At 41.8% G+C, this 26,655-nt stretch overlaps 1 protein-coding gene across 2 annotated transcripts; it reads right to left on the minus strand.

The window, feature by feature from the left end:
• Nucleotides 1-2,007: 2,007 nt before the first annotated feature.
• PTPN7 (protein tyrosine phosphatase non-receptor type 7) lies at nt 2,008-23,716 on the minus strand. Of its 2 annotated transcripts, none has more exons than XR_007244613.1 (10): nt 23,662-23,716; nt 23,039-23,255; nt 20,534-20,717; nt 19,588-19,672; nt 15,776-15,852; nt 15,549-15,686; nt 10,845-10,955; nt 8,584-8,737; nt 6,123-6,236; nt 2,008-2,693 (listed from the first exon to the last, which is right to left on the minus strand). XR_007244613.1 is itself a non-coding variant. In XM_048497627.1 (10 exons), the coding sequence occupies exons 2-10, from the start codon at nt 23,167-23,169 to the stop codon at nt 2,615-2,617; spliced, it is 1,077 nt and encodes a 358-aa protein (XP_048353584.1). In that variant the 5' UTR covers nt 23,170-23,255; nt 23,662-23,716; the 3' UTR covers nt 2,008-2,614. The 2 variants fall into 2 exon arrangements, 1 of the variants encoding a protein (XP_048353584.1); XM_048497627.1 differs by having other exon boundaries at nt 8,580-8,737.
• Between the last annotated feature and the right edge of the window lie 2,939 nt (nt 23,717-26,655).

Here is a 26,655-nt window from a genome sequence, read left to right on the forward strand (position 1 = left end):
TATGGCTAGGGATGTTAGGCTGCTGAGTGGGGGTGGGGGAGGGAACACAACATCACTTCCAGCAAATTACTAGAAGTGATGTCTTGAGTTGGGATTGACACTCTAGGATTCAACAGAACTCTATGTTAAACCATAGCATTTTTGGCAAATTTAAGACCACCTTCACCCCCAATGTCACGATGTCATTTCTGATTTTTGCTGGGGAGGAGTAAACCTGTAGGTCTTTCTTTTTTGTAAGAAAAAACATTGTCGAAATATTTTATTTGATGGGGTGGTAGTGAAAGAACTGGAAGAGGGAAAGTCTTCTCGTTGAGATTTGACAGCTAAGGCTTGATGCTTTTCCCCTTGGGAAAAACGTAGAATCTGTGAATCTTGTTTTACCCAAAAGAGTAATTGAGGAGCACTTTCATCCTGCAAAATAGCATTTAGGCTCCACAGCTTCCTAGGGAATTTCCATGCTCATGTTCTGGAGCCATTTTGGAACATGTCCCATATATTTTATCTAAGCTATGCATAAGACTATATCCTTGGTGATTTCCAGATGCATGCAACTTCTGTTTGAAATATGCAAGTGATTGCCAGAAGGGAAATAATTTGATCATAAATAAAGCATCGATCTAGCATTAGATAAGGTTTGACCTCATCTCATGCTAAGAAAGTTAACAGGAAAAAAAGTAGATTCCTTTGAAATGTGGTGATGGCAGAGAGCGTTACAGATACTGTGGACCACCTAAAAACAAACAAGTGGATTCCAGATCAAGTCAAAGCTGAATTTCCCTGTAAGCTAAAATGACTAAACTGAGGATATTGTACTTTGGTCACTTTATAAGAAGATGAAAGTAACAGGAAAAGACAACGATGCTAGCAAAAGTTGAAGGCAGCAAGAAAAGAGGAAGATCCAACATGAAATGGATTCACTCTTTAAAAAGAAGCCACTGCCCTCAGTTCGCAAGACCTCAGCAAGGCTGTTAATGATAGGATGTTTTGGAGGACACTGATTACCATGAGTTGGAAGTGACTTGATGGGACTTTACACAAACACCCATTGTTCTAAAGATATTGTGTGATAAAACATCAATGATGTTAGATAACAACTTAGCATTGTAAATCCTAGCCTTCGTTTGAATGGCTGGGATCTTTCTTGAGTGTGCTGAAAATGATTCACTTTCTAAATCATCTTTTTTCTCCTGACAGAAAATCAGAGCTTCATTGTTAAAGACCTACCTCTCCTTCCCTCACTATGAATTTTGAATTAAGTGTACAGGCACATAATTCACAAATATTCATTTCAATATAATGGAGACCTTGCACTGGTAGCTATTTGCCCTGTGCAGTTTCTGTGCAGTTTCATTTAAGCCCTGAACCCAGTCTGATTCCACTAAATGTTTTGATGTAGCATCTGCACAAGTCTGGCTTGTGAGCAGTGTCTGTATTGGATTAGTTGCCTCTTTCTGCAGGATCAAAGAAAATAACGATTCTAAGGATTAAAGCTGTCCAAAGCCACCAGAGTGCATCAGTTTATTTCTCTAACAAGACTGAGCCTCATCTGAGGCTGGGTTTCAGAGGCACGCAGAACACCTGCAGAGGTGGAGGCAAAATACTTCTTTAGTAGTCGACTCCTTCCCACTTCCTGATCACAGTGCCTGGGAGGAGGAAAAATTGGTATCTAGAGCATTCTTCAAGGAATGATCAGAGGAGTAAGAGGAAGGAAAGAAACTATTATGTAGAGTTTCTTAAGCTTTTGCATGTGGGGAAAATTAGAATGTTTGAGACGCTGGTCTAGCTGTGGAAGTACTGGGGAGAAGAACATGGCTGGCCTGAGGCAGTATGTTCTTTTAGCATAACTGGATGATGTTCTTCATAGTGCCGCTGTGGTTCTCATCCTGCAAATAATTACAAGACCGCTTTATCAAGAGAGAGTGTGGTTTCCAGTGTTCCTAGGAAACATGAAGAGAGGCTAGCTGAGGCTACTTTCTTTTGTCATCTCCTTTTATTTTTGCCATCAAATCACAGCTGACCCCATATGGGTTTTTAAGGCAAGAGATAATCAGAGGTAGTTTGCCATTACCTCCCTCCATGTCACAACCCTGGAATTCCTTGGAGGTCTTCCATCCAAATATTTGCCAGGATTGAGGCTGAGGCCCAAGTTTCTGTGTGGCTCTTCTCAGATCCTATTCGTACGCTTTAACTACTACCCCACGTTGTCACCGCCTTACCCTCTAAAATAAAGCCAATCCATTTACTCTACATTTTAATAGTTTCCTGTTAGTGAATGTGTTTACCAGTGATGACACTTTGGTGGTGTGGCAAAGAAACCCTTTTTCAGGAACATGAAATCAAATTTGGGTTTACATAAATTGTACAGAAACTTCAAAGCAAAAATCTCCTTTAAATCTTGACTTGAAATTCTGCTTCCAGATAGAATCACATACCAATTATATGCCGCCAGCAATGTGACACGTCTTCTCATGACTAGTTTATACTTCAGAGAATTAAAATATATATTATACTTCTCTAGTTGTGACTGTTGGTGGTCTTGTAGAGTCAGGAAAATGGTGCATCAATCAATCCAAGTGTCCAGTAGCAGCTAATTTTCCATGCCAACAATCTAAGACTAATGAAGCTGTGAGGCATACGTGGCCAGTGTATGATGGAGAAACTGGTATTGTTCACTGGTTTGGATCATTCCACCTCTGCAATGCAAAGAGAACTTACTTAAACCTACAGTCATAGGGAGCTAGAACAATTTCATTTTTCTAACAATGATGAGAGGAATCCATTTCATTCAGTCTAATTTGGTCCCCCATGTGGTTCTTTCTGATTTTGGGGTGGCTCTTTTGGGCAGGGAGGCAAAGGACTTTCCCAATATCTCCTATCACAGACCTGTAAATGGTAATGTCAGGGACAGAACCGGAAAGTTCTGAATGCATACTGAGCCAGACAGTGGGTATTTTGAGCCATTCCCTGCATGCAAGGTTAATCACGGGGGTATCAATGGAGAACCACAAGTGGCTTGCAAACTGTTGAGGCAAAGGAACCAAAGTCTTCAGCATATCTATGAACTAAAAGAACAGCAAAAGGAGGAGATGGTGGTCAGAGGCAGAGCAAGGGGAAACTGTGCCCGGGGTATGCGCACGCCCTGCACCCCCATCCCCGCCACAGCTCCGCCCAGGGTGTTACATCCCCCTGCCCTGTGGGCGCTATGCCACTGATGGTGGTAGCAGCTGTATAATTATTGAGGTCTCGCTGCAAGTGGGATCCATGGATGGGAGGGAAGGGGAATAACTAATATTATAATCCCTCTGTGTAGAACTATGGCATGGCCTCATTTGGAATACTGCTTGCAGTTTTGATCTCCCTATCTCAAAAAAGATATCACAGAGCTGGAAAAAGTAAAAAAAAAAGAGGGCAACCAAGATGATTAGGGGGTTGGAGCTGAAGAAGAAAGGTTGAAAGTCTAGAACTTTTCAATTTAGAAAACAGTCAAATTAGTCAGGACATGATAGAGGTGTATAAAATTGTACTCAAGGTGAAGAGAGTTAATAAAGGAAACTTACTTTTTACTTTTAACGTTGAAGACAACGTTTAATCATTTTTCCCCTTCTGGGCAGGAGGGAGGGAAGTCATTTCAATTGCTTACCTGCCTATACTCAGTCACCTTTTTAGAAATGCAAACAGGGATAGCAAGAGTGAATGGGATGAGCCTACCCCCTGTCTCCAAGCAGGTATCAGAAATTTGAAGGTCTTAAAAGGATAGGGAGGAATCAGGAAGAGATTCCTTGAAAACATTCCTTGATCCAGCCTGACCAGGTTAAGAGGGTGGGGACTAGGAATTTATAAAACTGTTGGGAGCATGGAGGAAGCTCTTTTCTGGGTGGGACCATCAAAGGGGACAAAGCTCTTGCTGGAGGTCTGGGGGGGAGGGGCAGCCACCTTGGTCATGTGCTGTCTTCCAGGTAATGGAAACTCTGTGAGATCTGTAATATTCTAAGCTTAAAAGCCTACCCTATGATATCATCTGATAGGGTATGTATAGAGGGAGGGACAGAGGAACTGCATTTATCTCTCCTTTTTAATGCCTTGCTCAATATGGTACTGTGCTAAAAGTATGCTTGTAAACATTTTCATTTTAATAAATACTTTTTAATGTTGGATGCGATAGCAGTTTTTTGTACCACATACAACTCCATTGCCTTGGCTATGCTATTTTATGAAGGGGCACCCGGTGCGGGGGAAGGCTGGCAGTTGACAAGCAGCTATTCCTCCAGGGTGCATCAGGCCATACATCATCCCCAAGTTACCCAGGAGTGGGGAGTAGGAGACACAGAGGCAAGGCCTCAGAGTTGGAAAGGAAGCTGGAGGGTCCTAACCCTTCCTAGTGAGAAATTCCTATGAAGATCAGCTGGTGGCAGCACTTTCCCTACCCTAGAAAGAGAGATAAGCCCCTCCAGGAGTTGAGAACCCCTCGGAGAGGGCTGGTTGGAATAGAGCATGCAAGTCAAAGCAGGCCCATTCCGCCACAACATCCAATGAAGTAAATGGGCAGTAGATTCAGAATGGACAAAAGGAATATTTTTTTGTACAGAAAGTAATTAAAATGTGGAATTTGCTACCAGAAGGTAAAGTGAGGAGATTAGACATGCTAACCAGAGGTGGAGCGAGAGGAAGCTGCTCCTGGGGTGCATGAATGCCCTGCGCCCCTACCACAGCACCGCCTGCCCCCCCCTCCACAGTCTGGTGACACCTCCACTGCGGCTCCGCCTGGGGCGTCGCGTCCCCACCCCACCCCATGGGCACTACGCCACTGATGCTAATTAATGAGAACCTCTACATTCAGAGGCACTAAACTGCTGAATCCCAGTGACAAGGGACATCAAAGGGAGGCCTTTGTCTCTATGCCCTATTGGTGGACCTACAGAGGAACTGGCTGGCCAATGTGTGAGACAGAATGCTGTTTGATCCATCACCTATTCTTATGTTTTCAAAATGTCTGCCTGCAGGAAAGCTTTTCTGGATTAATTTATATGTAAATCAGTTTCCCAATTCCTCTGTGTCACAGAGGATTCCGGGGCATGTTCTAGGATGCGCTGTTAGTTCTTGTAGAATTTTTGGCATGCCTACTGAGCACCATTAACTGCGAGGAAGAAGAACTGCTTCCATCAAGCACTTCCATACTGAATGCAAAGGAAGATCATTAGTGGTGGACAAGTTTTTATAGGTAGTTTGTTGGCTATCATTGGCAAGCAGAGGTGGAGGGAGGGGAAACTGTGCCAGGGGTGCATGCGCGCCCTGCGCCCCTGCCGCAGAATTGCCTGCCCCCACACTGGAATGCCCCGCCCCCTCAACAGCCTGGCCACGCCTCTGCCGCTGCTCTGCCTGGGGCATCGCGTTCCCCCTGCCCCATCGGTGCAATGCCACTGCTGGTGAGCCATCTTGGTCCAGGTCTTCAAAAAGTTGGTGAAGACTTTTTGTTTGAGTGTTGGAAACACACATAATTACACGATGGAACTTTGTAAGTTTTCTGCTGCTTTTGAAGGGTTTGATGTTTGGCAGTGATGTTCTTATGCTGTTTTATGTTATTATAATGACATTTTATTGTGAACTGCCAAAAGAGACTGCTTGATAGTTGTTTTTACCAGTATGGAAATATTGGAACAAATGAATGAATAGATTGGATACTGATGTTCTCAATGAAAAAGCTTTTAAAGGAAACTCTAGTTTCCTAGAACAAAGCTTGGAAACCAGTGAACTAAGTTACCATAAATACAGTTGAACTGAGCAAAGTAATGAACATTTCCTTTGTGTTATAATTCCATAAGGCATATTGCGATTTGTCAGGTCTGCTGTAGGTTACACATAGTAAAAACCATCACACTTTCCCCAGCCATTAATTTCTTTGCCTTTTAGTTGTTGCTGTTTTTTATGGCAGTATGATGCTTTACCTTAATTCACCTGAAAAGAAATCACAGGGTTGCCAATTCCAAGTTGAGAAGCTCCTGGAGATTTTGGGTGAAGTCTGGGAAGTGTTATCCCTCAATTCTACTCAGCTTTGGAGCTCTTTTCTGCACCATCCTGACATTCGATGAGAAGGCTGACAATGCTGGTGGTCACTTAATACCCACCTGTCTATGCGTAGTTGGCATACTATGCTTAAAATGTCCACCTCTCCTTTGTCCTTCAGCTGCTGGCATCCAATCTGTGTAGCAATAAAGCAGCCTGTCCGACCAATTCCTGCACTGAAAAACAAGCACCAAGGCCTCATCAGACTACACAGAGTATCACTGAAGATTTTGAGACTGAAAAGGTTCAGAATATCAGGAGAGGCAGCGGAACCATTCAACTCTACTATGTATGAATATTTTTTTTTTTTTTTAGTATTCAGAGGTCTATAGGGACACATACCTGTAACCCCTTATAAGAAAAAAGGACTTGGCAAATTATCAGTGAATGAAGGTTTCAGTTTAATCAGATCTATATGGAGATGGCTTAACTGATAATCCTTAATCCTCTTTGTATGTTGCACTGCACTTGTCCACAGCACTTCCTTAGGAAACTCATGTCTTTCTACAGTGGGTTAAACACCCAAAGTAAGAGTCCAGAAATAGAGCAACAGAAGAGAAAATTTGGCCTGTATCGTTTCATTAGGATATGCATTTGCCCATTCAGCACCAGCCAACAAGGTGGAGTTGGGCATTAGAGGGTTGGGGGACATAAGTATGTATCATAATTATGTAAAGCCATGAATTAAGTTTTACAGAGTGGGAGGGGAGAAACTCAACCCAGGACAGATGTATATACTGGCAGCCCAATGATCTTTACAACCTTAAGGACTGGCTTTAATATGGTAAAAAGTCCTATATGGGAAAAAGAAGAAGAGTTTGGATTTATACTCGACCTTTCTCTTCTGTAAGGAGTGTCAAAGCAGCTTACAAACTCCTTCCCCTTCCTCTCTCCACAACCAATACTTTTTGAGGTAGGTGGGGCTGAGAGAATTTTGAAGAACTGTGACTGGCCCAAGGTCACCCACAGCAGGCTTCATGTGGAAGAGCAGGGAAACAAATCCCGCTCACCAGATAAGAGTCTGCTGCTCATGTGGAGGAGTCAGAAATCAAGCCCGGTTCTCCAGATTAGAGTCTACCTGCTCTTAACAATTATACCACACATAGCTCTCAAATTCTGGGCTCTTTTAAGTCAGAATCTGTCATGATTTATGGCAATCATGAGCAAGGAGCGCTGAACGGAGGGAGGCAATGATAGCGGTGTAATAATGGGCTAAGAAATGGCTGGCTGCTTGATGGGGAAATGGTGTCCAAATGCAGTGTCTCCTCTATCATTTGCACTAGGCTAAATTTTAGTTAACTCCAAGTGCTGTTTCTTCCTGTTGCATTTCCCAGTGTTGGCACTAAGAGGAAAACAGATCAGCAAAGACCCATTTTCTGTTGTTTCAGTAGTTACCACTATAGTTTCTAACAGCTTTTACAGAAGCCACAGTCACCAGGCTGCTGGATTTAGCTGCCCTGAGGTCGTAAGGCATACAATACAATAAATAAAATAATGTAGCAAAATTTAGGGATTTTCTTGCTTCAGATTATGTGCTCATTCTGGGACCCCAAATCAATAAGTGGTAATTTGTTTCATTAAATTTAGATTACACTTTATCCATCTTGTTGGAAAGATAGACTCAGAATAACATCATCTGGGGAAAAAATGCAAGTATTATTGTTCAGCCTTAACAGATGTCTACAAAATTAAGATCAAGTGCCAGACTAGGACATGAGAGACCCAGGTTTGAATTTCCAGTCTGCTACATAAGCTCTGCCATGGGTGATCCTGGCACAGTCTTTCTTAGCCTAATTTATTTCACAAGATATTCTAGTCCATTATGCACTAGGTGTCTGCTGGCAGCAGGGGCAAATGTTTGTTGCAGCAAGATTTCTTGCACAGATGTATTTCCCTGAAGCCCACTTTAAATTTCCATTCTCCCCATCCCAAGCAACACCACTTTAAGTGCAACTTTAATTTTCTCATCACACCCAGTAGTTGCAAGATAAAGTGCCTTTAAAAAAGTATTGATGGGCGGAGTTAAGAGAACCAGGAAAAGCAGAGGCCCATTGAAACTTAAGCAAACAGCTGCGGACAGGGAGTGAATTCCTCCTCGTGCGTAAGCAGAGAAACACAAGGAGACCACAGTACAGTCCCACTGCACAGGTAAGAGTCCCAAGGTAAGTGTTCCATGCATAATGGGCCTATGAGGATAAAATGGGAAAGGAGAGGATGATGTTGAAAGCCACTTTGGCTCCCCACTGGGGAGAAAGCAGCGTATAAATAACTAAACTCAGTAATAACATCCCAAGCCATGTGAAGAGGTTGTGCTGCAAAAAAAAAAAAGTTGATGATCCCGCGCCCAAATTAAACCTTGATGATGGGAAAGGGAAGTTTCCTGAGTGCTGGCAGTGAATAGGCCATAGGGGAGACAACTTTCTTAGCCTGTTTTCCTGATACTGTGGTATGTTCAAGTCAAAGTTACTGTAGTATTGAACTATTTCCACCACTGCAGTATTATGGGAAAATATTCATACCTACAGTGCACAACAACCGGTCCTGTGCTCTCTGAAGCTTGCAGAATTTTTTCTTCCTCCAAAACTAAGTTCAAGAAACTCTTGACTGATTCCGGGGTCTTCTGGTCTGGCCAGGATGAGAATACAATGTGCTTCACTGTGCGGCACTCGTCTTTAAGCTGTGAATCATCATAAAATTGAAAGAATTTTATTGTTTTTTTTAAAAAATTGCCTTCTTGCCCAAAAAAGAAGTTTATGGAGATTAACAATGTGAAAAAGCACAAAAAAGTATTAAGATAACTTCCACCTTATAAAATACATGAATTAAAAAAAATAGAGATCAAATCTTAAAGCTAAATCATAATTTTTTCTTTATGATTCAGAAATTTAAAATTTCAGTTTTTACTGAAATTGCCATAGCTTTTGAAGAACAGTCTTCTCAATCAGTTTGCTCATATACTCAAATGTTGTCACCTGGTATGTTATTTGACCCCAGTTAAAGCCCTATCTTCGAACAAAATGGATTTCTTTGAGCTAAATGGATTTCAGACCCTGACTCCAAGGAGATTGACATCAGACTCTGGGTTATTGTTCACATTCTACAAGCTGCATGGATCTGTAAACACTTGAAAAGTACCACTTAATATTGAGAAAATATTTTTGTTCAGAGGCACAGCTGGTCCAAGGGGATTTTTACAATAAAGGGCCCCTCCCTCCAGATGGTCCTGCCTGTATGTGGCCCTGTAATATATCTGGTGCGTCAAGAAGCATTGCTTGCTGGACATTTGATCTTATTTTGCAGGATTCTTTCAATAGCTTTGGGTAAATATGTGAATTCAGCTGAAAGAGTCCAGAAACTGCTGTGTCAACTATGTTAACTGAATTGAACAGCTGCTGAGATGCCAAGAGAAGATTGTTGGTTGCCGAACATCAGAAAACATTATTACAGGCAACCAGATCCACACATAAGGAAGACCCCCCCCCATACCATTTTTTAAATGTATAATCATACTATTAGCCTAAAAGTTTTAATTTGATGTCCCTAGAATGCACTATCGATTGCTGAAAAGGGATGATGTATCTGAGATTCAGAGCCACACCTGTAGTTTTGACAAACAAGAACTGCCTCATGGTGGACAACAAATGCTCTGCATAGCATATTGTTTTAGGGATACAGGATAATAGATGTTATGAGCCTAAGGTTGCCAGGTACTTCCTGAAAACTAGCGCGGGGAGGGGAGAGGGACTTAGGGCAGCAAATTTATTCAGAGGCCTCGGCATCTGAAATCCGACAATATCATTTCTGTCATGTACCAGAAGTGACTTCACTGCATCACCAATGAGCATGGGGACATTTGCTCAAATACCAGAGCATTCCCATGCTTATTGTGATGTGATGACATCACCTCCAGTGGATGTTGCTAATGACATCATTGCATTTCAGATGCCGGAGACCTTGAAGTAAGTTTAATGCCCCAAGGTCCCCTACTTGTTGGCCAAATAGCACTGGGGGGTGGGGGTGGAGCTAAAGTGGGGAATCTCCCAGTACCAACTGGGACTGATAGCGCCATATGAGTCTGAGGATTTTTGTCCCCTGGATGCTCAAGAAAGAGGAAAATAAAGTCAACACCTCTTTCTCCACCACTAAGAAATAAGGTTCTAGTGAGGACTAACAGGTCTAGGTTACGAAATACCTGTAGATTTTGGGAATGGAGCCTGGGAATGGTGGGATTTGGGGAGGAGAGAGTCCTCAGCTGGTTATAATGCCATAGGGCCCATGTTCCAAAGCAGCCATTTTCCCCAAGCAAACTGATCTTGGTTATCTAGAGATTAGCTGTAATCACAGGAGATCTTCAGGAACTACATCGATGGTAGCAACCCCAGCATGCAACCACATCGCAGGAGCTCTCCAGGTCTTTCCTAGAAGTTGGCAACCTTACGTTGGGGACTGGTGTAGAACTATACTGTGGACTAATATTCTGTTTGCTTATACTCTTGCACTGCCAGTTTGTGCGTCCCTTATTATTTGCTGTAACCATATACCTCTTTTTGGTGTTTTTACTGACCATTCACATGTCATGCAATTTGCTTTTGTGGTTTATTATGCAATCATCTTCAAATAAACCACGTAAACTATATCAGCAACACCTTGAACTGGGTTTTCTTTCTATCATTTGCATACTTACTATGATGATATGATCTTGTGGTAGCAGAAGACTTCTGCTAAAGAAATATAATTCACATCATAGCCCTCCTCTCCCCAACCCTCCTTAGTAATTAGCCTACCTGCAAGCTAATATCTCGGATGGTGTATTCATCACACTCGCATAAGCCTTGCACACGGATCGTGAGTGGCCCATAGACTGCCTCTGTTTCAGGCCAGTAACAGATACATTTCTGAAAGCAAACAAAAACAGATCTCCTCAATAGGAAGCATCAGTACAAGTGGCTAATCCAGAATCCTAGAATAACATAAAAGGAGTAAAGCCAATCATCAGACCAAGTCCTGCTAGAGCCACCTGCACAATTAAGATACCTTAATGGCATAACATAAGCAAAGAACAGGTATACTACGCAAAGGGGAGTACACAGAAAATACCAAAATGGATAAGGCAGTGGTACCCAAAAAGTCGTGATATTCTTTGTACAGAATATTCCTGCAGATTTGTGGGAGAAAGAGAGCTTGAGAAAATGCTCAAAGCAAAGTAGATACCTGGGGCCTAGCCGTTTACACTCCATTCATATTTGCATCAGTGCCTCCTGGAATATTACATCTGCAGCCCTATAAGGAAAAGGCTAGAATGTAAGCAACTGACCCAGTTCCCATTGTGTCTGAATCTTCGTAACCTGCAGCTTATAGAAATTCATTTGCTTTCTAGAAGAGTAAGAGCATAACTGAAGCTTAGGTTGGATCCACCTGAGAGCGGTTTTGCAGCACTTCTACAATTAGCTAGAAATATAATTGCATTTGTGGTTCCGTGTGGTTCTAGGTGGTACTATGCCATTATATCTTTCCCAAAGATTCTATGTCTATACAGAAGGAAGTCTACATTGGCAAAGGCTCTGCTTCTTGCACTTTTTCTTTTGTTCCCTTTTTAACCTAATTAATTACTTTCAGCTTCTCACCTGACCAGCTACATCTCTCACATATTCATGAATTAATTGAAAACTATCAGTCCCGCTGCTGTGCTTCAAAACTGTAGAACAGAATTTATGAATTGAATGTGAAGTATTTATACTAAACAACAAGCAAGGATTCTAATAAATTTGACAATGATAGAGAAGATTGAAATATTAAAAGGAATACAGCAAGGCTGCTCAATGTCACCAATATTATTTATTCTTGGAATGGATATATTATCTACCAAAATTAGACAAGACAAGAGGCTCTAAAGAATAAAAATGGCTATGAAGAGGATAAAATGAAAATCGGTAGATGATGTTGTAATATCAGTAATGAAATCAAAAACTTATCTGATTTATATAATGGAACACATATACAGATAGGGAACTTTCTCTGGACGTACGTTGAATTATTAAAAAGACAAAAGTGATGTTGATATCAGCAACAAAAACAGAAGAAAAAATAGGAAAAATAACAGAATATGCTATTACCAGAAAATCAGTAAAATATCTGGGCAGTTATATAATGGGACAGAGTAATACACTTTTCGAGGACAACTATCAGAAATCTGGACAATGTTAAAGAAGATTTGCTGAAATGGGAAAAGATAGGAACGTCATGACTCAGAGGAATATCTGCAATTAAAATCAATATATTACTAAAGCTAACTTTTCTATTTCAAATATTATTGATTGATTGATTGATTTGATGTGATAGATCACTCTACCTCTGAAGGGCTCAGAGCGGTGTACCACTTTATATAGAAAAGTCTTTAAAAGAATGGCAGAGAACAATTAATAATATCATTTGGAGTGGAAAAAAGCCAAGAGTAAGATTTAAAATATTACAGGATGAAAAAAATGGGATGGTTTATTAGTACTAATTATAAAATTGTACCATCAAGCAGTCACATTAGTTTGGCTGGGAGATTGGATCATTGATCCCAATTGAAGGACAGCAAAACTGGAAACAAGATATTTCAAAAGGCATATGTTACTATCTACGAATCAAGAAATTATTATGGACAATTCAAATCCAAGATGGGAAACATGTTTTGAGAGAAGGTCTGTTGAGAATATGGTACCAGTGGAGAAGTAAACTAAGTTCGCCAGTCTTGCTACTGATATTCCCAGTTGGTGCTTAGTGTGAAAGAAGCATAAGGATACATGATCTTATGCTAATGTGATTCATAATCAAGAAAAAATAAAAACTGGACAAAAAAATCAAAGAAGGTAAGCATATTCAATACCACCAGATGATGACAAGACTAAGGCTGTTTCCACACAGCCCAAAAACAGTGCCCTAGGGACCGTAAAAACACTGTCCCTCAAGGGGCGAGGTTTTTCAAAAGCAGTGTCTTCCAACCGGTGTGGTGCGAACCGCACCAGAGTGAGGGCGCCGCTTTTGGTGTCCCATTTACTCACCTCTCCTTCCTGCGCAACTCTGGAGGGCTGGAGGGACACGCCCATGCTGCCCTCCGACCCCTGCAGGTCGGAGGGCAGTATGGACGTGTCCCTCCAGCCCTCCAGAGCTGTGAAGGAGAGGTGAGTAAACAGAATGAACCTGAGGCAGTTCCGTGCAGAGCCCCCCTCCAGTTCGTTGCAGCTTTGGGACCGCCCGTATGATACCGTACGAGCGATCTCCGAGTGTCCACCAACATAATTAATGTTGGTGGAGAGCTGTTTCTGCTGCCGTGCAGAAACGGCCTTTGGGACGTATAGCTGCAGAGGGAGGTCAACTAAGAAGAAAGACAGACTTTGAACAAATAATAACCACAAATACAGGACATATGTTAGGGAAAATTTATCAAACCCTATTGCAATATGAACTGAAACAGAGCAGGTAATAGACCATAGGGTAAAATGGATGCAAAATTTTGGAAGTAAAATACACATGAAGCAATGGTAGGATCTATGGACTAAAGAAATTAAATTAAGAGAGAATTGGTATAAAATGTTCTACAGATGGTATATTTTATGTACCTATGTATTTATTTATTTATTTGCTTCAATTTATATGCCACCCTCCCCAAAAGGGCTCAGAGTGGCTTTCAACAATAAAACATAACATAATAAAACTCAATTTATTAAACAATTAAAACTGATATTAATAATTAAAATCAAGTCCAAAACTAATTAAAATACCACTGAAATTAGAATCTACTTAAAACTGTATAGGCCTCAGCCAAAAGCCTGGCAAGCTACTCTGCCTTACACGCTCTGTGGAATTGCATCAAATCCTGCAGGGCCCTGATGTTAGGTGGCAGGGCATTCCACCAGGTAGGAGCCCGAGCTAGGGCTGAAAAAGCCAGTCTAACAGCAGAAGGGCCAGGGACTATCAGGAGGTTTGCATCTACTGACCTCAGACTTCTTCCAGAGATACAGCAAAATCTAATAATAATTATGGCAGGAACTGTTGAAAATGTCAAAACATGGATGTATGCTATTGTATGTGGGAGTCATGCAAGAAAGCAAGAAAATACTGGATAGAGATTCACGATGAGGTGCAAAATATTCTAAACTGAGTTTATGGTGGATCCCAAAGCATGTTATTAAATATATTACCACGTAATATGCCCAAAATATATAACAAACTATTCAAATATATGGCGTCAGCAGCAAGAATGACATTTGCAGCAAAATAGAAAGCATTATATGGCTAGAAGCTTAGGTGAGAACTGAAGCAAAAATGAAAAGATTTAAGAGAGAAAATTTTATAAGAAACTGTTCTGTTAAATGTAGAGGAAAATAAGATTAAGATGTCAAAAGAAGGTAAGGCAATGCAACTTAGTGAATTGTTAGAAATGTAAGTGATAAGTTCTGCACATAGATATTAAACTCATTATTATCTGTATGTTGTACTATTAATAAAATTTAGGCAGGAAGGAAGTCTATCAGTCTGGGTAGGTGAACAAGGAGCTTTTTTCTTTTTTTACCTTGTAGCCAGTTAAAGCCACTGCTCATATTTTTATTTTATTGTTCATGACTGAAATAGCATATTTATGAAATAGTGATTATGTGAAGAAAATAAATGATCTTTTGTTTATGGCTCAATTACAGCTACTAGGTGACCATCCTTTCTTGAACTGATTACTTGTAATAGTCTGTGGATCTTTGAAAGATGAATTCTCCTGAATGAGACAAATTATCTGAAGGGGGGCCTAAAACCTGAGATGTGTAGGGAAAGGGGTGCAGCCAAATAGAAGAGAATTGTAATTTTTCTAAAACTTGGACAGAAGCAGTGATGGGAATTTTTAACTGGAGTACAACTGGAGGGGCACCTTCTTGAGGGAGCAGGTCTGTGCCATTTTTACAGGGGTGGCCAACCTATGATGCTCCAGATGTTCATGGACTACAATTCCCATCAGTCCCTGCCAGCAATTGGCCATGCTGGAAGGGGCTGATGGGAATTGTAGTCCATAAACATCTGGAGCACCATAGGTTGGCCACTCCTGCATTAGGATCAGCAATTTTGCAATGTTCTTTCAGAGCCTGTTGCTTTCAGTAGTTTCTGCTTGAATATTTACCAGTAACAACTCCATACATTTTCAGTACTCTGTCAGCCAAAGAAAATGAAACCCTGTAGCATAACTATTGGAGTCATTCGTGAAAGTAGAAAGGATTTAACAAATACAATCCATATTATTTCCTTGCTGCTACTGGTACAGAATAATAATCTTCAAAGATAATAGAACTATTCATTGGTCATTTCCTGGTTTTAGTTGAATGCGTAGGCAAATTAATCTTGCTAATTGCCCAGCTTTTCTAAAAAACAGCCAATTCCCCCTATTACTTGCCCACAGAACAATTCATTCACAATCATACACAGCAGATGGAAAGAAGCCCATAGGAGCATTTAAAAGGTACCTCTTTTTCTTCTTTGAGTTTGGTAAGCATAACTATAACAGGAACTTGTTCCTGCCACACCATTGTCCAAAAATCATTGACTGTATTTAGCATGGGCCCTTGAGTGGCAATGTAGGCTTTCTCCTGCCTGTCATAACCCTAGAAAAAAAAGACAGAAATAGCCATGAGAAAGACAAGCTCCACCATTGAGTTGCAGAATTCTCAAGTCCAGATGACTCCCAGCTCACCCGGATGTAGTTTGCATTTATGTAGCTCTCCTCTTCTTGGTCGTCAGCACTCTTGAGGCAAACACGACTCTGGGAATCTAGAGGGACAGTTCAGTTAGATGTATCCGTCTGCATCTATGTTTAGCATGGAGGATGGCTCCCTGCATTAACCTAGCCCAGTGATGGCGAACCTTTTCGAGACTGAGTGCCCAAATTGCAACCCAAAACCCACTTATTTATTGCAACGTGTCAACACATCAATTTAACCTGAATACTGAGGTTTTAGTTTAGAAAAAACGGTTGGCTCTGAGGCAAGCATTACTCAGGAGTAAGTTTGGTAGTAATCGGTGGCTTTGCTTTGAAGCAACCATGCAGCTCTTCCAATGGGTGAATCACGACCCTAGGAGGGTTTACTCAGAAGCAAGCCCCATTGCCAGCAACCAAGCTTACTCCCAGGTAAAGGATCGCACTTTAGTTCTTGGCAAGAAAATCAGTGGGGTTTAACAGCGCTTAACAGGGTTACCTACACTGCTTCCCCAAAACTAGGTCTTAAGTTTAATGCTAACAGTCGAGCCCAGCGGCCCAGGCCAGCCTAGATGTGTGTGTGTGTGTGGGGGGGGGGGAAACGACTCTGTTTGCACGTGCCCACAGAGAGGGCTCTGAGTGCCACCTCTGGCACCCGTGCCATAGGTTCACCACCACTGACCTAGCCCATTTTGCTATGTGCCACAGTAACCTTGAGGCTAGGCTTTTGTAATGAATTTGACATGGGACTGTCCTTAAAGACAATTCAGAAGCTTCAGCTGTCACAGCTCATACAGAATGCCATCAGCAGCTAGGCAGAATGAACATATTACACTTATTCTACAGTTACTCCATCAGTTTCTGGGTTCAGTTCAAGATGTACATTATTATTTATAAAGTCCTTCATGATCCATATACCCGCAGGACTGCTTCTCCCAAGTATTCACTTCTGCAGCAGTCTTTGTCATCTCATGGGCGGGGGTGACTGATGATTTAGCTCACTGAGAATATTCCCAGTAGGCCTATGCTGCTACTTTTCTAGAAAACGAGAGGAGCTATATATAGGCTTGCAGTGCAGCGTGGGGCTGTTTATGCTTGGCTTAGCCACACCAGCTGGATGATAATTTACTGTCAAAAGCACTCTTTTTCCTGTGCAACCCCCATGGGCTCCATGTTTTGGAGCCTGGAGGTGGCAGAACAAAAAGACACATGCACCTTTTCCTCTAGAACCCATGTAGGCTTCAAAATGGGCTCCAGAGGTGGTTGCTAGAAAGTGGATTTAGCTTGGGATTTATTTATTTATTTATTTATTTATTTATTTATTTATTTAATATTTTAATTTATATCCCGCCCTTCCCAAGAAGGCCTCAGGGCGGTACAACAGTAAATTTAATACAGATAAAACAGCCAGTAAAATAATGGTTAAAAACAGTTAAAAACAACCACCACTGATGGCGAAAATCCCCCCACCCCCATGCACCCATGGGAGTCCAATGTTAGCACTGATTAGGCCGGCTGGCTAGATGGAAATGGACGTAGTCACAAGTGCAGTTCTACAGAAATTGCTTCCCCCTGAAGTTCCCTGGGCTGGCCAGATCATAGCGAAGTAGCTGGCCACATTGCTCTACAACAAAGGTGACTGGCGCTTCACTTGTTACTTTCAACACAACTGGTTGGGATGGCCACCAGAATCATGGCAGGAAAAGATAGGGAAAAGAGATGTGCCATGAGGTGCGCATCGTTCATAAGCATTGCTTTTGTGGAGAGGAGTCCTCCGACCATGAAGAAGTTGAAAAGCAGTTTAGTATTGCTTTATATTTGTAATGGATATTTATGTGGTCATGTTCTGCCATCTGTTAATAATTTATGGATCAGAACCAAATGCGGGGCTGCGTAGATTCTTTTTTCCCCATGGCTATTTTAACTTCCCATTCCATCTCCACTCAGACGTTTCATATCTTTGGCCAGATTCTTGCTATTTGGCTTTGAAACAATCCTGTCAGAATCAGCATAAGTTCCTACAGAAACAAGAACTCACGGTTGTTTTATTTCTTCTCTGACAAGGCGTACTCACTCCCACGATAAAGCAGAAGTTGCATTACAAACCTGTAGCTGTTTCCCCCTTCCCAGATCACCATATTCATTAATTTATTTACAAAATTTACACCACACCTTTCTGCCCTGAAGGGAGACCACCAAGATCGTATATAATAAAAAACACACTTAAACCCCATTAACACTAAACAAAAACACATCATTCAAACATTCAAACAAAACCAAATTAAAATACACAATAAAATACACATACATAAAAACAGCAATTGGAAGGAAGGAAGGAAGATGTCTGCAAGAGGTTCCTATCTCTTTAGGCTTTGGAATTTTCATTAATTTTAAGACCTCAAGGATCATAAGGTAACAAGGTACCCTCATGAAGGTATTTATGCTTCTTTCTCTGATCAGGCCAGCAAGCAGTATGTCAACAACAGCAACTGCTCAGGTCTAATTCTCCTACAGTATCCTAAAGTGTGGGAAAGTTTAAAATAATTCAAGTTATAGTTCAATGTATTATAAATGGAGTTAGCTTATTATTTTTCCACACAACAATCCTATGAAATAGATTGGGCATAAAATGGCTCAACTGGGATGCCCCATCTTTTACTTTGAGTCCTCTGAGAACCAATAAGAAATTTAAGTTACTTCCATCCCTGGTTCAGCAGATGCCAAGGGATGTGCCTGTGGCCAACCAAAGTGCTTCATGGTTCCACAGGGGTTTGAATCAATCCAACACTCTAGAGGATCACGTATTTCCTGTGCCAAGGATCTTGTGCTTTTTAAAGTGCTCTGGTGTAATTTCCTAAGGGATTGAACAGCTGTATTCTAAAGCTAGAAATTCTTTAAAGCCTTAAAAACCATTGTAGCCATACTCTAAAAGTTTCACTTAAAATTCAATTTTGTGGCATCAGCTCACTGGTAGAGCACATAATTCACATTCAGAAGTAGGAGCCAACATCATGCTGGGAAATCCCTGGAGATCTGGTGGAGTCCAGGAAGAGTAATGTGAGGGACCTCAGTGGGTATAATGCCACAGAGTCCACCCTCTAAAGCAGGCATATTCTTCAAAGGAACTAGACTTTGTCAGTTGTAATTCCAGGAGATAACCAGGTGGTTGGCAACCCTATGTAGAAAGCCCTAGGTTTGGTTCCTGGCATCTCTAGTCAAAGAATCTCCGGTGTCTGGCTAGGACAGACCTTTCTGTGCCTGATTCTCAGAGGAGCCAATGCCAACCATAGCAGACAGTGTTGAACTAGACAGACACATGCCCTGATTTAATATAAGGCAGCTTCAGATGCTACTGGAAGCTACTGAATTAAAATTAATGTCACACATATGAGTGCAGATTTGTGAAGGGGGAATCACACATGATCCTTGAGGGTTTCAAATAGGGATCTGCTAGTGTTCCACAGAGCATGATCTCAGTGATGCCGCGACTAGGAATGCCAACTTCCAGGTGGCACCTGGGGATTCCCTAGAATTACAGCTCATCTCCAGACTACAGAGATCATTTCCTTTGGAGAAAATGAATGTTTTGGAGCATGGACTACCCTGCTGAGGTCCCTGTCCTCCCCAGGCTCCACAATCAAATCTCCAGCAGTTTTTCAACCTAGATCTGGTAACCCTACCCCTCCATCTCCTGCAAGAGGTCAGGAGGAGACCTGGTAACCTCTAGCAGCAAAACAAATCTTAAGTGAGGTACTAGATAAAATCCAAATACTCACTCCATATTCCAGGAAGACCAAAGCGGAACTTACTTGGTAGGATGGATTTGTATCTGTCCTTTGCAGCTCGTCCTGGGATGTCCAGTTCTTCTGGACTGGCAAAATTTGAAGGGATTTTCTGTTACAGAATAAAGGAAGAATTACTGAAATGGCTTCCTGGAACATCAACATCTTTGTATTGTTGAAGGCTTTCATGGCCAGAATCACGGGGGTGCTGTGTGGTTTCCGGGCTGTATTCAGATCCTCTGAAGATGCCAGCCACAGATGCAGATGAAACGTCAGGAGAGAATGCTGCTAGAACACGGCCATACAGCCCGGAAACCACACAGAACCCCATCAACATCTTTGTATGTGCAGGAATCCAGTTGTTGAAAATCTCCCTCATTCTGTTTTAGACAGAATAGGCAGAGCCTAAAATAATCCCAGTCAATCTTGCTTCAGATGTCATAAAGTGATATACTTGCTGTCTGATGCTGAACTTTTTGTGTCCTGCAGCATAGCTCTCTTTGCACTGGCAGCAAGGAAGATTCGAGCCAAAGAGGCTATAAAGAAAGCACCTACTCTGAGCGTCTGAAAATGTTTCATTAATGAAAGACTGTATTTTAACATATAATTTTCACTGTTGAATCTTGTTTTCTTTCTTTCTGTTTTGCATTGTGAGGACCTTTGGCCAAGTGCAATATAATTTTACTACCACTTCCTGAAAGTTAATGGTCGCACCACAGAGATCTCCATTTCCTTCTTTACCCAGCTCTGAATAACAGGAACAGAGAAGACTTTACATCAGATATTTGTTATCAAGATGCTAGCAGGTTTATTATAAGGTCCTGAGTTGACTCAGCCTCTAGAGACCTTGGCTAGCCACAGCCAAGTCCTGCTGCTATTCCCACCAGTTGCCTTCAGGGCTAAGCAGGGCTTTAGGCAGCAGGAACTTTGCTGACAATAACAAATCAGGATGGAGCACTGCTGAACATCTTACCGCAAACTCTTCTTGAAGCTCATCTAGGCTGCAGCACTTCTGCTGAAGCATCTCTTGAGTAAGAACATGACTTGCTGATTTCAGGAGCTGAACTGTGACATCCCTTGGTGTAGAGACTGATAAAATAGGTTCTGTGTTGCTCAGGGAACTCATGTCCAGCACCAGTGACACACTGGAACCCCTTCTGAAAGGCAAATAAGTCTGGATATGCAAACTATCAGCCTGAAGGCTACAACTGGTATCACAAGGAGGGATGATTTGCTGCTGCAAACTACTGAAAAGACTCGCAGCAGGTACTTGAACCCAATGGCATAAGACTGCACAACTCTTATAGAATATAACATGGCAACCCCTTTGGGTTTTTTCTTCTTGCATGAACACAGCCATGGAAGGAGGCCTAATGAAGAAGGATGCCTGTGTGGAAGCTCAGATACTTTCACTGCAGTTAGAGACCCAAACTGCAGACAAAACTCTACGTAGCAGCAACCAGGCATTCTACAGTATGGCACATATTTGCTGCATTTTGTGGCATATACTTTCAGGGAAGAGAATGTATGTCTAAACCAGGGGTAGGGAACCTGCGGCTCTCCAGATGTTCAGGAACTACAATTCCCATCAGCCCCTACCAGCATGGCCAATTGGCCATGCTGGTAGGGGCTGATGGGAATTGTAGTTCCTGAACATCTGGAGAGCCGCAGGTTCCCTACCCCTGGTCTAAACTATTTCTACTATGCTTAGAATATCTGTTTCCACACACCCACAACCCGCCAGTCCAATTACAATGCCTCCCTCTAAGTAACACTAGGCAAATGTTTGGGTTCCTAACTAATCTTGGGAAAAATGTATTAGCAGTTTTAAAAAATTGTACAAAATGTATACCTCATATTTCTCCTCTCATAAGGGCCACCAAGGCGGCTTATGAATTAAAAACATTTATAATAAAATCACATATTAAAATCCATTACACTCAATTAAAACATATTATTAAAACAATTAAAATCAAAGCAAAAATACACACAAAAGCATTAAAATGACAATTAAAATAGGAAGGAGGGACCGCTGAGGGAACCTCAAAGGAACCAAAAAGTCTTCACCCACTGGTGGAATATGAAAAAAATTGATAGTATTTTCCAGGCCATGAAAACTTTCCATTTCCAGATATTAAACCTCCATCAAAAGAACAGGGATTGTCTCCAGCCCAGTCTGCCAGTCTAGCCAGCAGTAAAGTGAATAAGAGTAAGGATATGCTTGAAAACATGCTATATTTACTAGGTACATATTCATCCAGTGTGATGGAGTGGTTAGAGTGTTGGAGTAGGATCTTGGAATCTCAATTTTGAATCTCCACTCTACCGTGGAAGGCTGCTAGATAACCTTGGGCCAGCCACTCTCTCTCAGCCTAACTTATGTCACAGGGTTGTTGCTGTAAGGATACAATGACGGAATGGAGAATGATGTTGCAAGATATTTTGGATCTCCACTGGGTAGAAAAATAGGATAAATAAATACCAATCAATTACTACAGATTCAAGAAAACAATTTGTAGATGACACATGCATCACCCCAAACCTTCCCATATGGTGTCAATTTTAGGTTGATACTTGAAGGAATAAAAAATGTTGGTCCTGAGCAACACAACTGCATATTGCAGATCCCTTTGGGAAGAGCTTGGCTACTTATTAGATTTCTATCCTATCCTTCAACCAAGTTGCTCAGAATGCCATAAATGGCATACAGGGTACCCCTACCCATTTAATAACTCAAAAATCTTGAGAGGAAGGTTATAATGAAGGAGATGGATTAACCCCAAATCTCCCAACAGCATCATGGTAGGGTAGGGATTTTGATGTGGGTCTTCCTGATTGGGCAGCCCGATCCACAGCCTGAGGCAGCCGGGTATAGAACCACTGCTGTGCTGCCCCGCTGCCTCCCAGTGTAAGTCCAAATCCCGGGCCATGGTGTAACTGCCCGTAAATCCAGGGTAGAAGCCAACTAACATTGGCTCCACCACCGGGAACACCCTGGCCTGCCCCTCCCCCCAGCCACCGCCAGTTTCTGGTCAGATGCCAGTGCAGGTCTGCAATGGGCCTGACCTCCAGGCTTTGCTGCTGCAGAGCTGAGGGTTGCCAGTACTTTTGCACTTCTGCTGACTGGGGTGCCCCTAGCACTGGCAGAGGAGGCAAACATGTCAGTGCATCCCTGCGCTGACTCCACAACTAGATTCAGCCCCCTTCATAGGATTGGCTGTTAGTCTAGCAATTTAACCATTATGCCACATTTGACCCTCCTGACACATTTTACTACTACTACTACTACTACTACTACTACTACTACTACTACTACTACTACTACTACTACTACTACTACTACTACTACTACTACTACACCACACATTTTCATCATATATTGCAAATAGGGATTGGTCTCTTCTCATGGGACACATGCTTCTTCTGGATGCTGTAATTTACACAACGAGCTGGAATCTCAGGAACTTCACAGACTTACCTATCCTGCAGGCACACACGTTTCTTCACCTCCCGATGACTAACTGTAGGCTTGTCCATTCCGTCTTTCAGTTTCTCATGGAGTAAGTTGGAACTATGAATTCTGGAACATAGTGGTTGGGCAAGGACCATGCTGCATCAGCAGCAAATTTTGTGTACTGAGAATCCAGAGTAACCAGGGAGTAGATGCTACACAGGTCAGTGAGGATGAGAAAGACCTACAGATCATAAAGCAAATCTCTTTCACTGAAAGCTCCCTGCTCTTTCTGTTTCCTAGGTGTTGGAGCAATCCTGCTACATCATCAGACATACACACACAATAGGGGCATCCTATAGAGCTGGGGAAAGGGTATGCTCTTCCCTCCATAACAATCCAGCTGACAGCAGAGACATGTACTACTAAGGTCACTTCATGAAACCCATAAAGCTATCATCGCGGGACGTTTGTTCAGTAAAGGTAGAAGATATTTCTTCTTTTGGGTCCCTCTGAACTCTGGAGAAGAGACATTACCCATTTGCTCAACATAACAGCATTGTATTTGACATTCTCTTTCCTAAGTAGATACTGAGATCTCCCCCACCCCACCTGCCCATAGGTCGTCTCAGTTCTGCCAGTTCACTCACCAAGTGCTGTCAGCAGGCCCATCTTGCCTTTTGGTGTCTAGCTGAGCCCTGGGGCTTTGCGAATGTGCACACAGTGCAAACAGTGAATGCAGGAAACTCCTTATCACAGAGCTGATGGCTGCCCTGACACTTCCCCCTCTTGCTCCACCCTTATAGCCACCCACACATGTGCTGGCCACAAACTGAAAAGCTCCATCCGCAAACACACTCATACCCAAGACACCAAAAAAGCACCTTTGAGGCTCTTGCACACTGTTCGTGTCTCATACGGCTGTTGTTAATGAGGGACTGAAACAAAAGTGTAGAAAATAGATATTTTCAATAGAATGTGTATTTTGATCCATTTAAGTTTCCTGTTTTAATGCAAACAGGAAACTTAAATGGATCAAAATACACATTCTATTGAAAATATCTATTTTCTACACTTTTGTTTCAGTCCCTCATAAGCCAACTTGTACAACATCTTGATTTAGGCCTCACATCTGATGTTGAGCTCTGTGTTGTAAATACTTTAATCCAGGGAGAGGCCTGTAAACACTTTTGAGGAAATTTGAAGATTAATAGAATGGAAATATTCCAACACAGTCATATTAATGCAGAAACTTTTTTGTCCTCTGCAAAATTGCCCTGTGATCCCGTCCTTCACTTCTAGCGCTGTCTAAAATGGACAAATCACTACACCGCATAGGCTCTAAAATTGATCCAGGGCAGCGCCCTTTGGTATGGACTCCATATGATTTATCTGCTTGCTAGTATGGTTGCTAGGTAGTTGGCCTAATATACCCAGGACTAACAGCCTGATGTCTTCTGAGAAGCAAATTTGCTGCAATTCTCATATCATGATGTCATAGCTTCAAAGATATCAAATTTAAAAGAAAAAGGAAAAAAACTATATGTTTGTAGGATCGCCAGGAAAAACTAACTTTATGAATGCCCTTAATACACTGAAAGGATGCACGGATGAGATGCAAGCAGAGGAAATATTGTGGGGACATTCTGCAAATGGAGGCAGCATGGAGTCTCCTGAAGGGGGCAGAAAATGTCAGGCGCGAACTGCGGAGAATCCGAAAGTGGGAGCTTTAAACTCAGGTGGGAAAAATAAAGTGCTTCTTGTTCTGCACAGCCAAGAGAAAATGTCTTGACACCATGCTGGAGAAAAAGAATCACTAATAAAGAACCTGGGTTGAGCAGAAATAAAACACCCTGAAATCATGTTGGGGGAAAAGCTGTACAGAGTTCTTCCCCAAAAGGCTTTTTTCTTGTCCTCAATACATTTTATTTCTGCTGTGCAGAAAGAACCTAAGAATGTATGACTGGTTACTCAGCAAGCTTCCATACAGTGGCAACAAAAGGTAAAACCTAAAAACAAAACAACAACCAATTCAGAAAAACAAGCGTAAATCCTAAATGGGATTACACTTTTCTAACTCCATTGAAGTCTGAGGCTTAAGAAGATGTAACTCTGCTTAGGATTGCATTGTAAAAAAGGTACAGTACATGGGTTTAAAAGTAATCAAAAAAGAAAACATTCATAATATATATCAAAGTAAGCTATCTATTAATATATACACATATAATACATGGGAGGGAAGGTGCCCGATTTCATCAACTCATGGAAGCTAAGCAGAGACAGTATTTGGAAGGAAGACCATCAAGGGAGACTGCAGAGAAAGGTCATGACAAACCATTTCTGCTTCTCACTTGCAATGAAAGTCCCTTGATGGGAGGTTGCCATACAGTTACCAGCTCTGGGCTGAGAAATCCCTGCAGATTTTGGGGGTGACGTCTGAGGAGGGAAGGGGAGAGACTTCAATGGGGTATAATGCCATACAGCCCACCTTCCAAAGTGGCCATTCTCTCCAGGTGAATTGATCTCCGTTTCCTGGAAATTAGTTATTACAGCACAGGGGTGTCCAACTCTGGCACCCCAGATGTTCACGGACATGCTGGCAGGGGCTGATGGGAATCATAGTCCATGAACATCTGGGACACCAGAGTTGGACACCTCTGTTATAGCGGGAGATCTCCATTTACCACATGGAAGTTGGCGACCCTAGTCTATGCAGAGTCCATGATCAGATAAAGATCAATTTTCAAACTGCTTTTTTTCCTATTTATGAAAAACAGTTGCTTTAAATAAATCAGAACTCTTTTACATTTATTCTTATCTCCTCTAAGCACTTTACTCTGCTCACAATGTCAACAAGTCTTCCCCCTCCCAACCCTAGGAGACCTCTAGCCACCATCTGGAGGTTGGAAGCCCTAGGGTAAAGCGCAGATGACTGGGGAAGGCTGTGGCAAACCATCCTGTAAATGAAGTCTGCCTAGAAAACATTGTGATATAATGTCATGCCATGGGTCAGTAATGACCTGGTGCTTGCACAGGGGACTATGTTTACCTTTTGCCTCTTTGTTCAGTGAAGTTTTCTTTAGGACATAGATGATGGTTTGGGGGGACGCCGACAAGAAGAAGACCAATAATGTAAGAAACAGTATCTTTTGACATAATACCTTTAAAGCTGGTAAAAGTAAAGGAAGTCCATGCTGTGCTGCACACAGAGTAACTTGATGAGGCATTATGAAATCAGTTGAAACACTCTGCAGAATGTTATAATTAGGAAAGGCTTTGCCACTGAGTTCTGAACAAGCCACATTCAAAATGGAAAAGGATGTGGGAAGCCATGTAGACAAAAACACACTAATCCAATGCACAGAGTAGCTAAGTAACCTGAGATATTTTTAGAGTATCAGTGTGTATTCCACATCTGTAACAATTCTGATTTCAGTTAGTGTGGGGAGGGGGCTCTCCTTGAATTCAGTTGGATTTTGACTAATTTGTTTCCAAAGATATTGTAAAAGTGGGAAAGGATCACAAATAAAATAGTGAAAAAGTCAAAGAGAATTATTTTCCTTGCTCAGTGGGGTTTAAAGAAAATATTAAAAACCAAGGTATTCTGCTTAACCAAAAGAAATCTCTAGAAACTTAAGTGCCAA

The sequence above is a fragment of the Sphaerodactylus townsendi genome, linkage group LG05 (assembly GCF_021028975.2).
Source record: "Sphaerodactylus townsendi isolate TG3544 linkage group LG05, MPM_Stown_v2.3, whole genome shotgun sequence".
NCBI classification, from domain to species: Eukaryota; Metazoa; Chordata; class Lepidosauria; order Squamata; family Sphaerodactylidae; genus Sphaerodactylus; species Sphaerodactylus townsendi.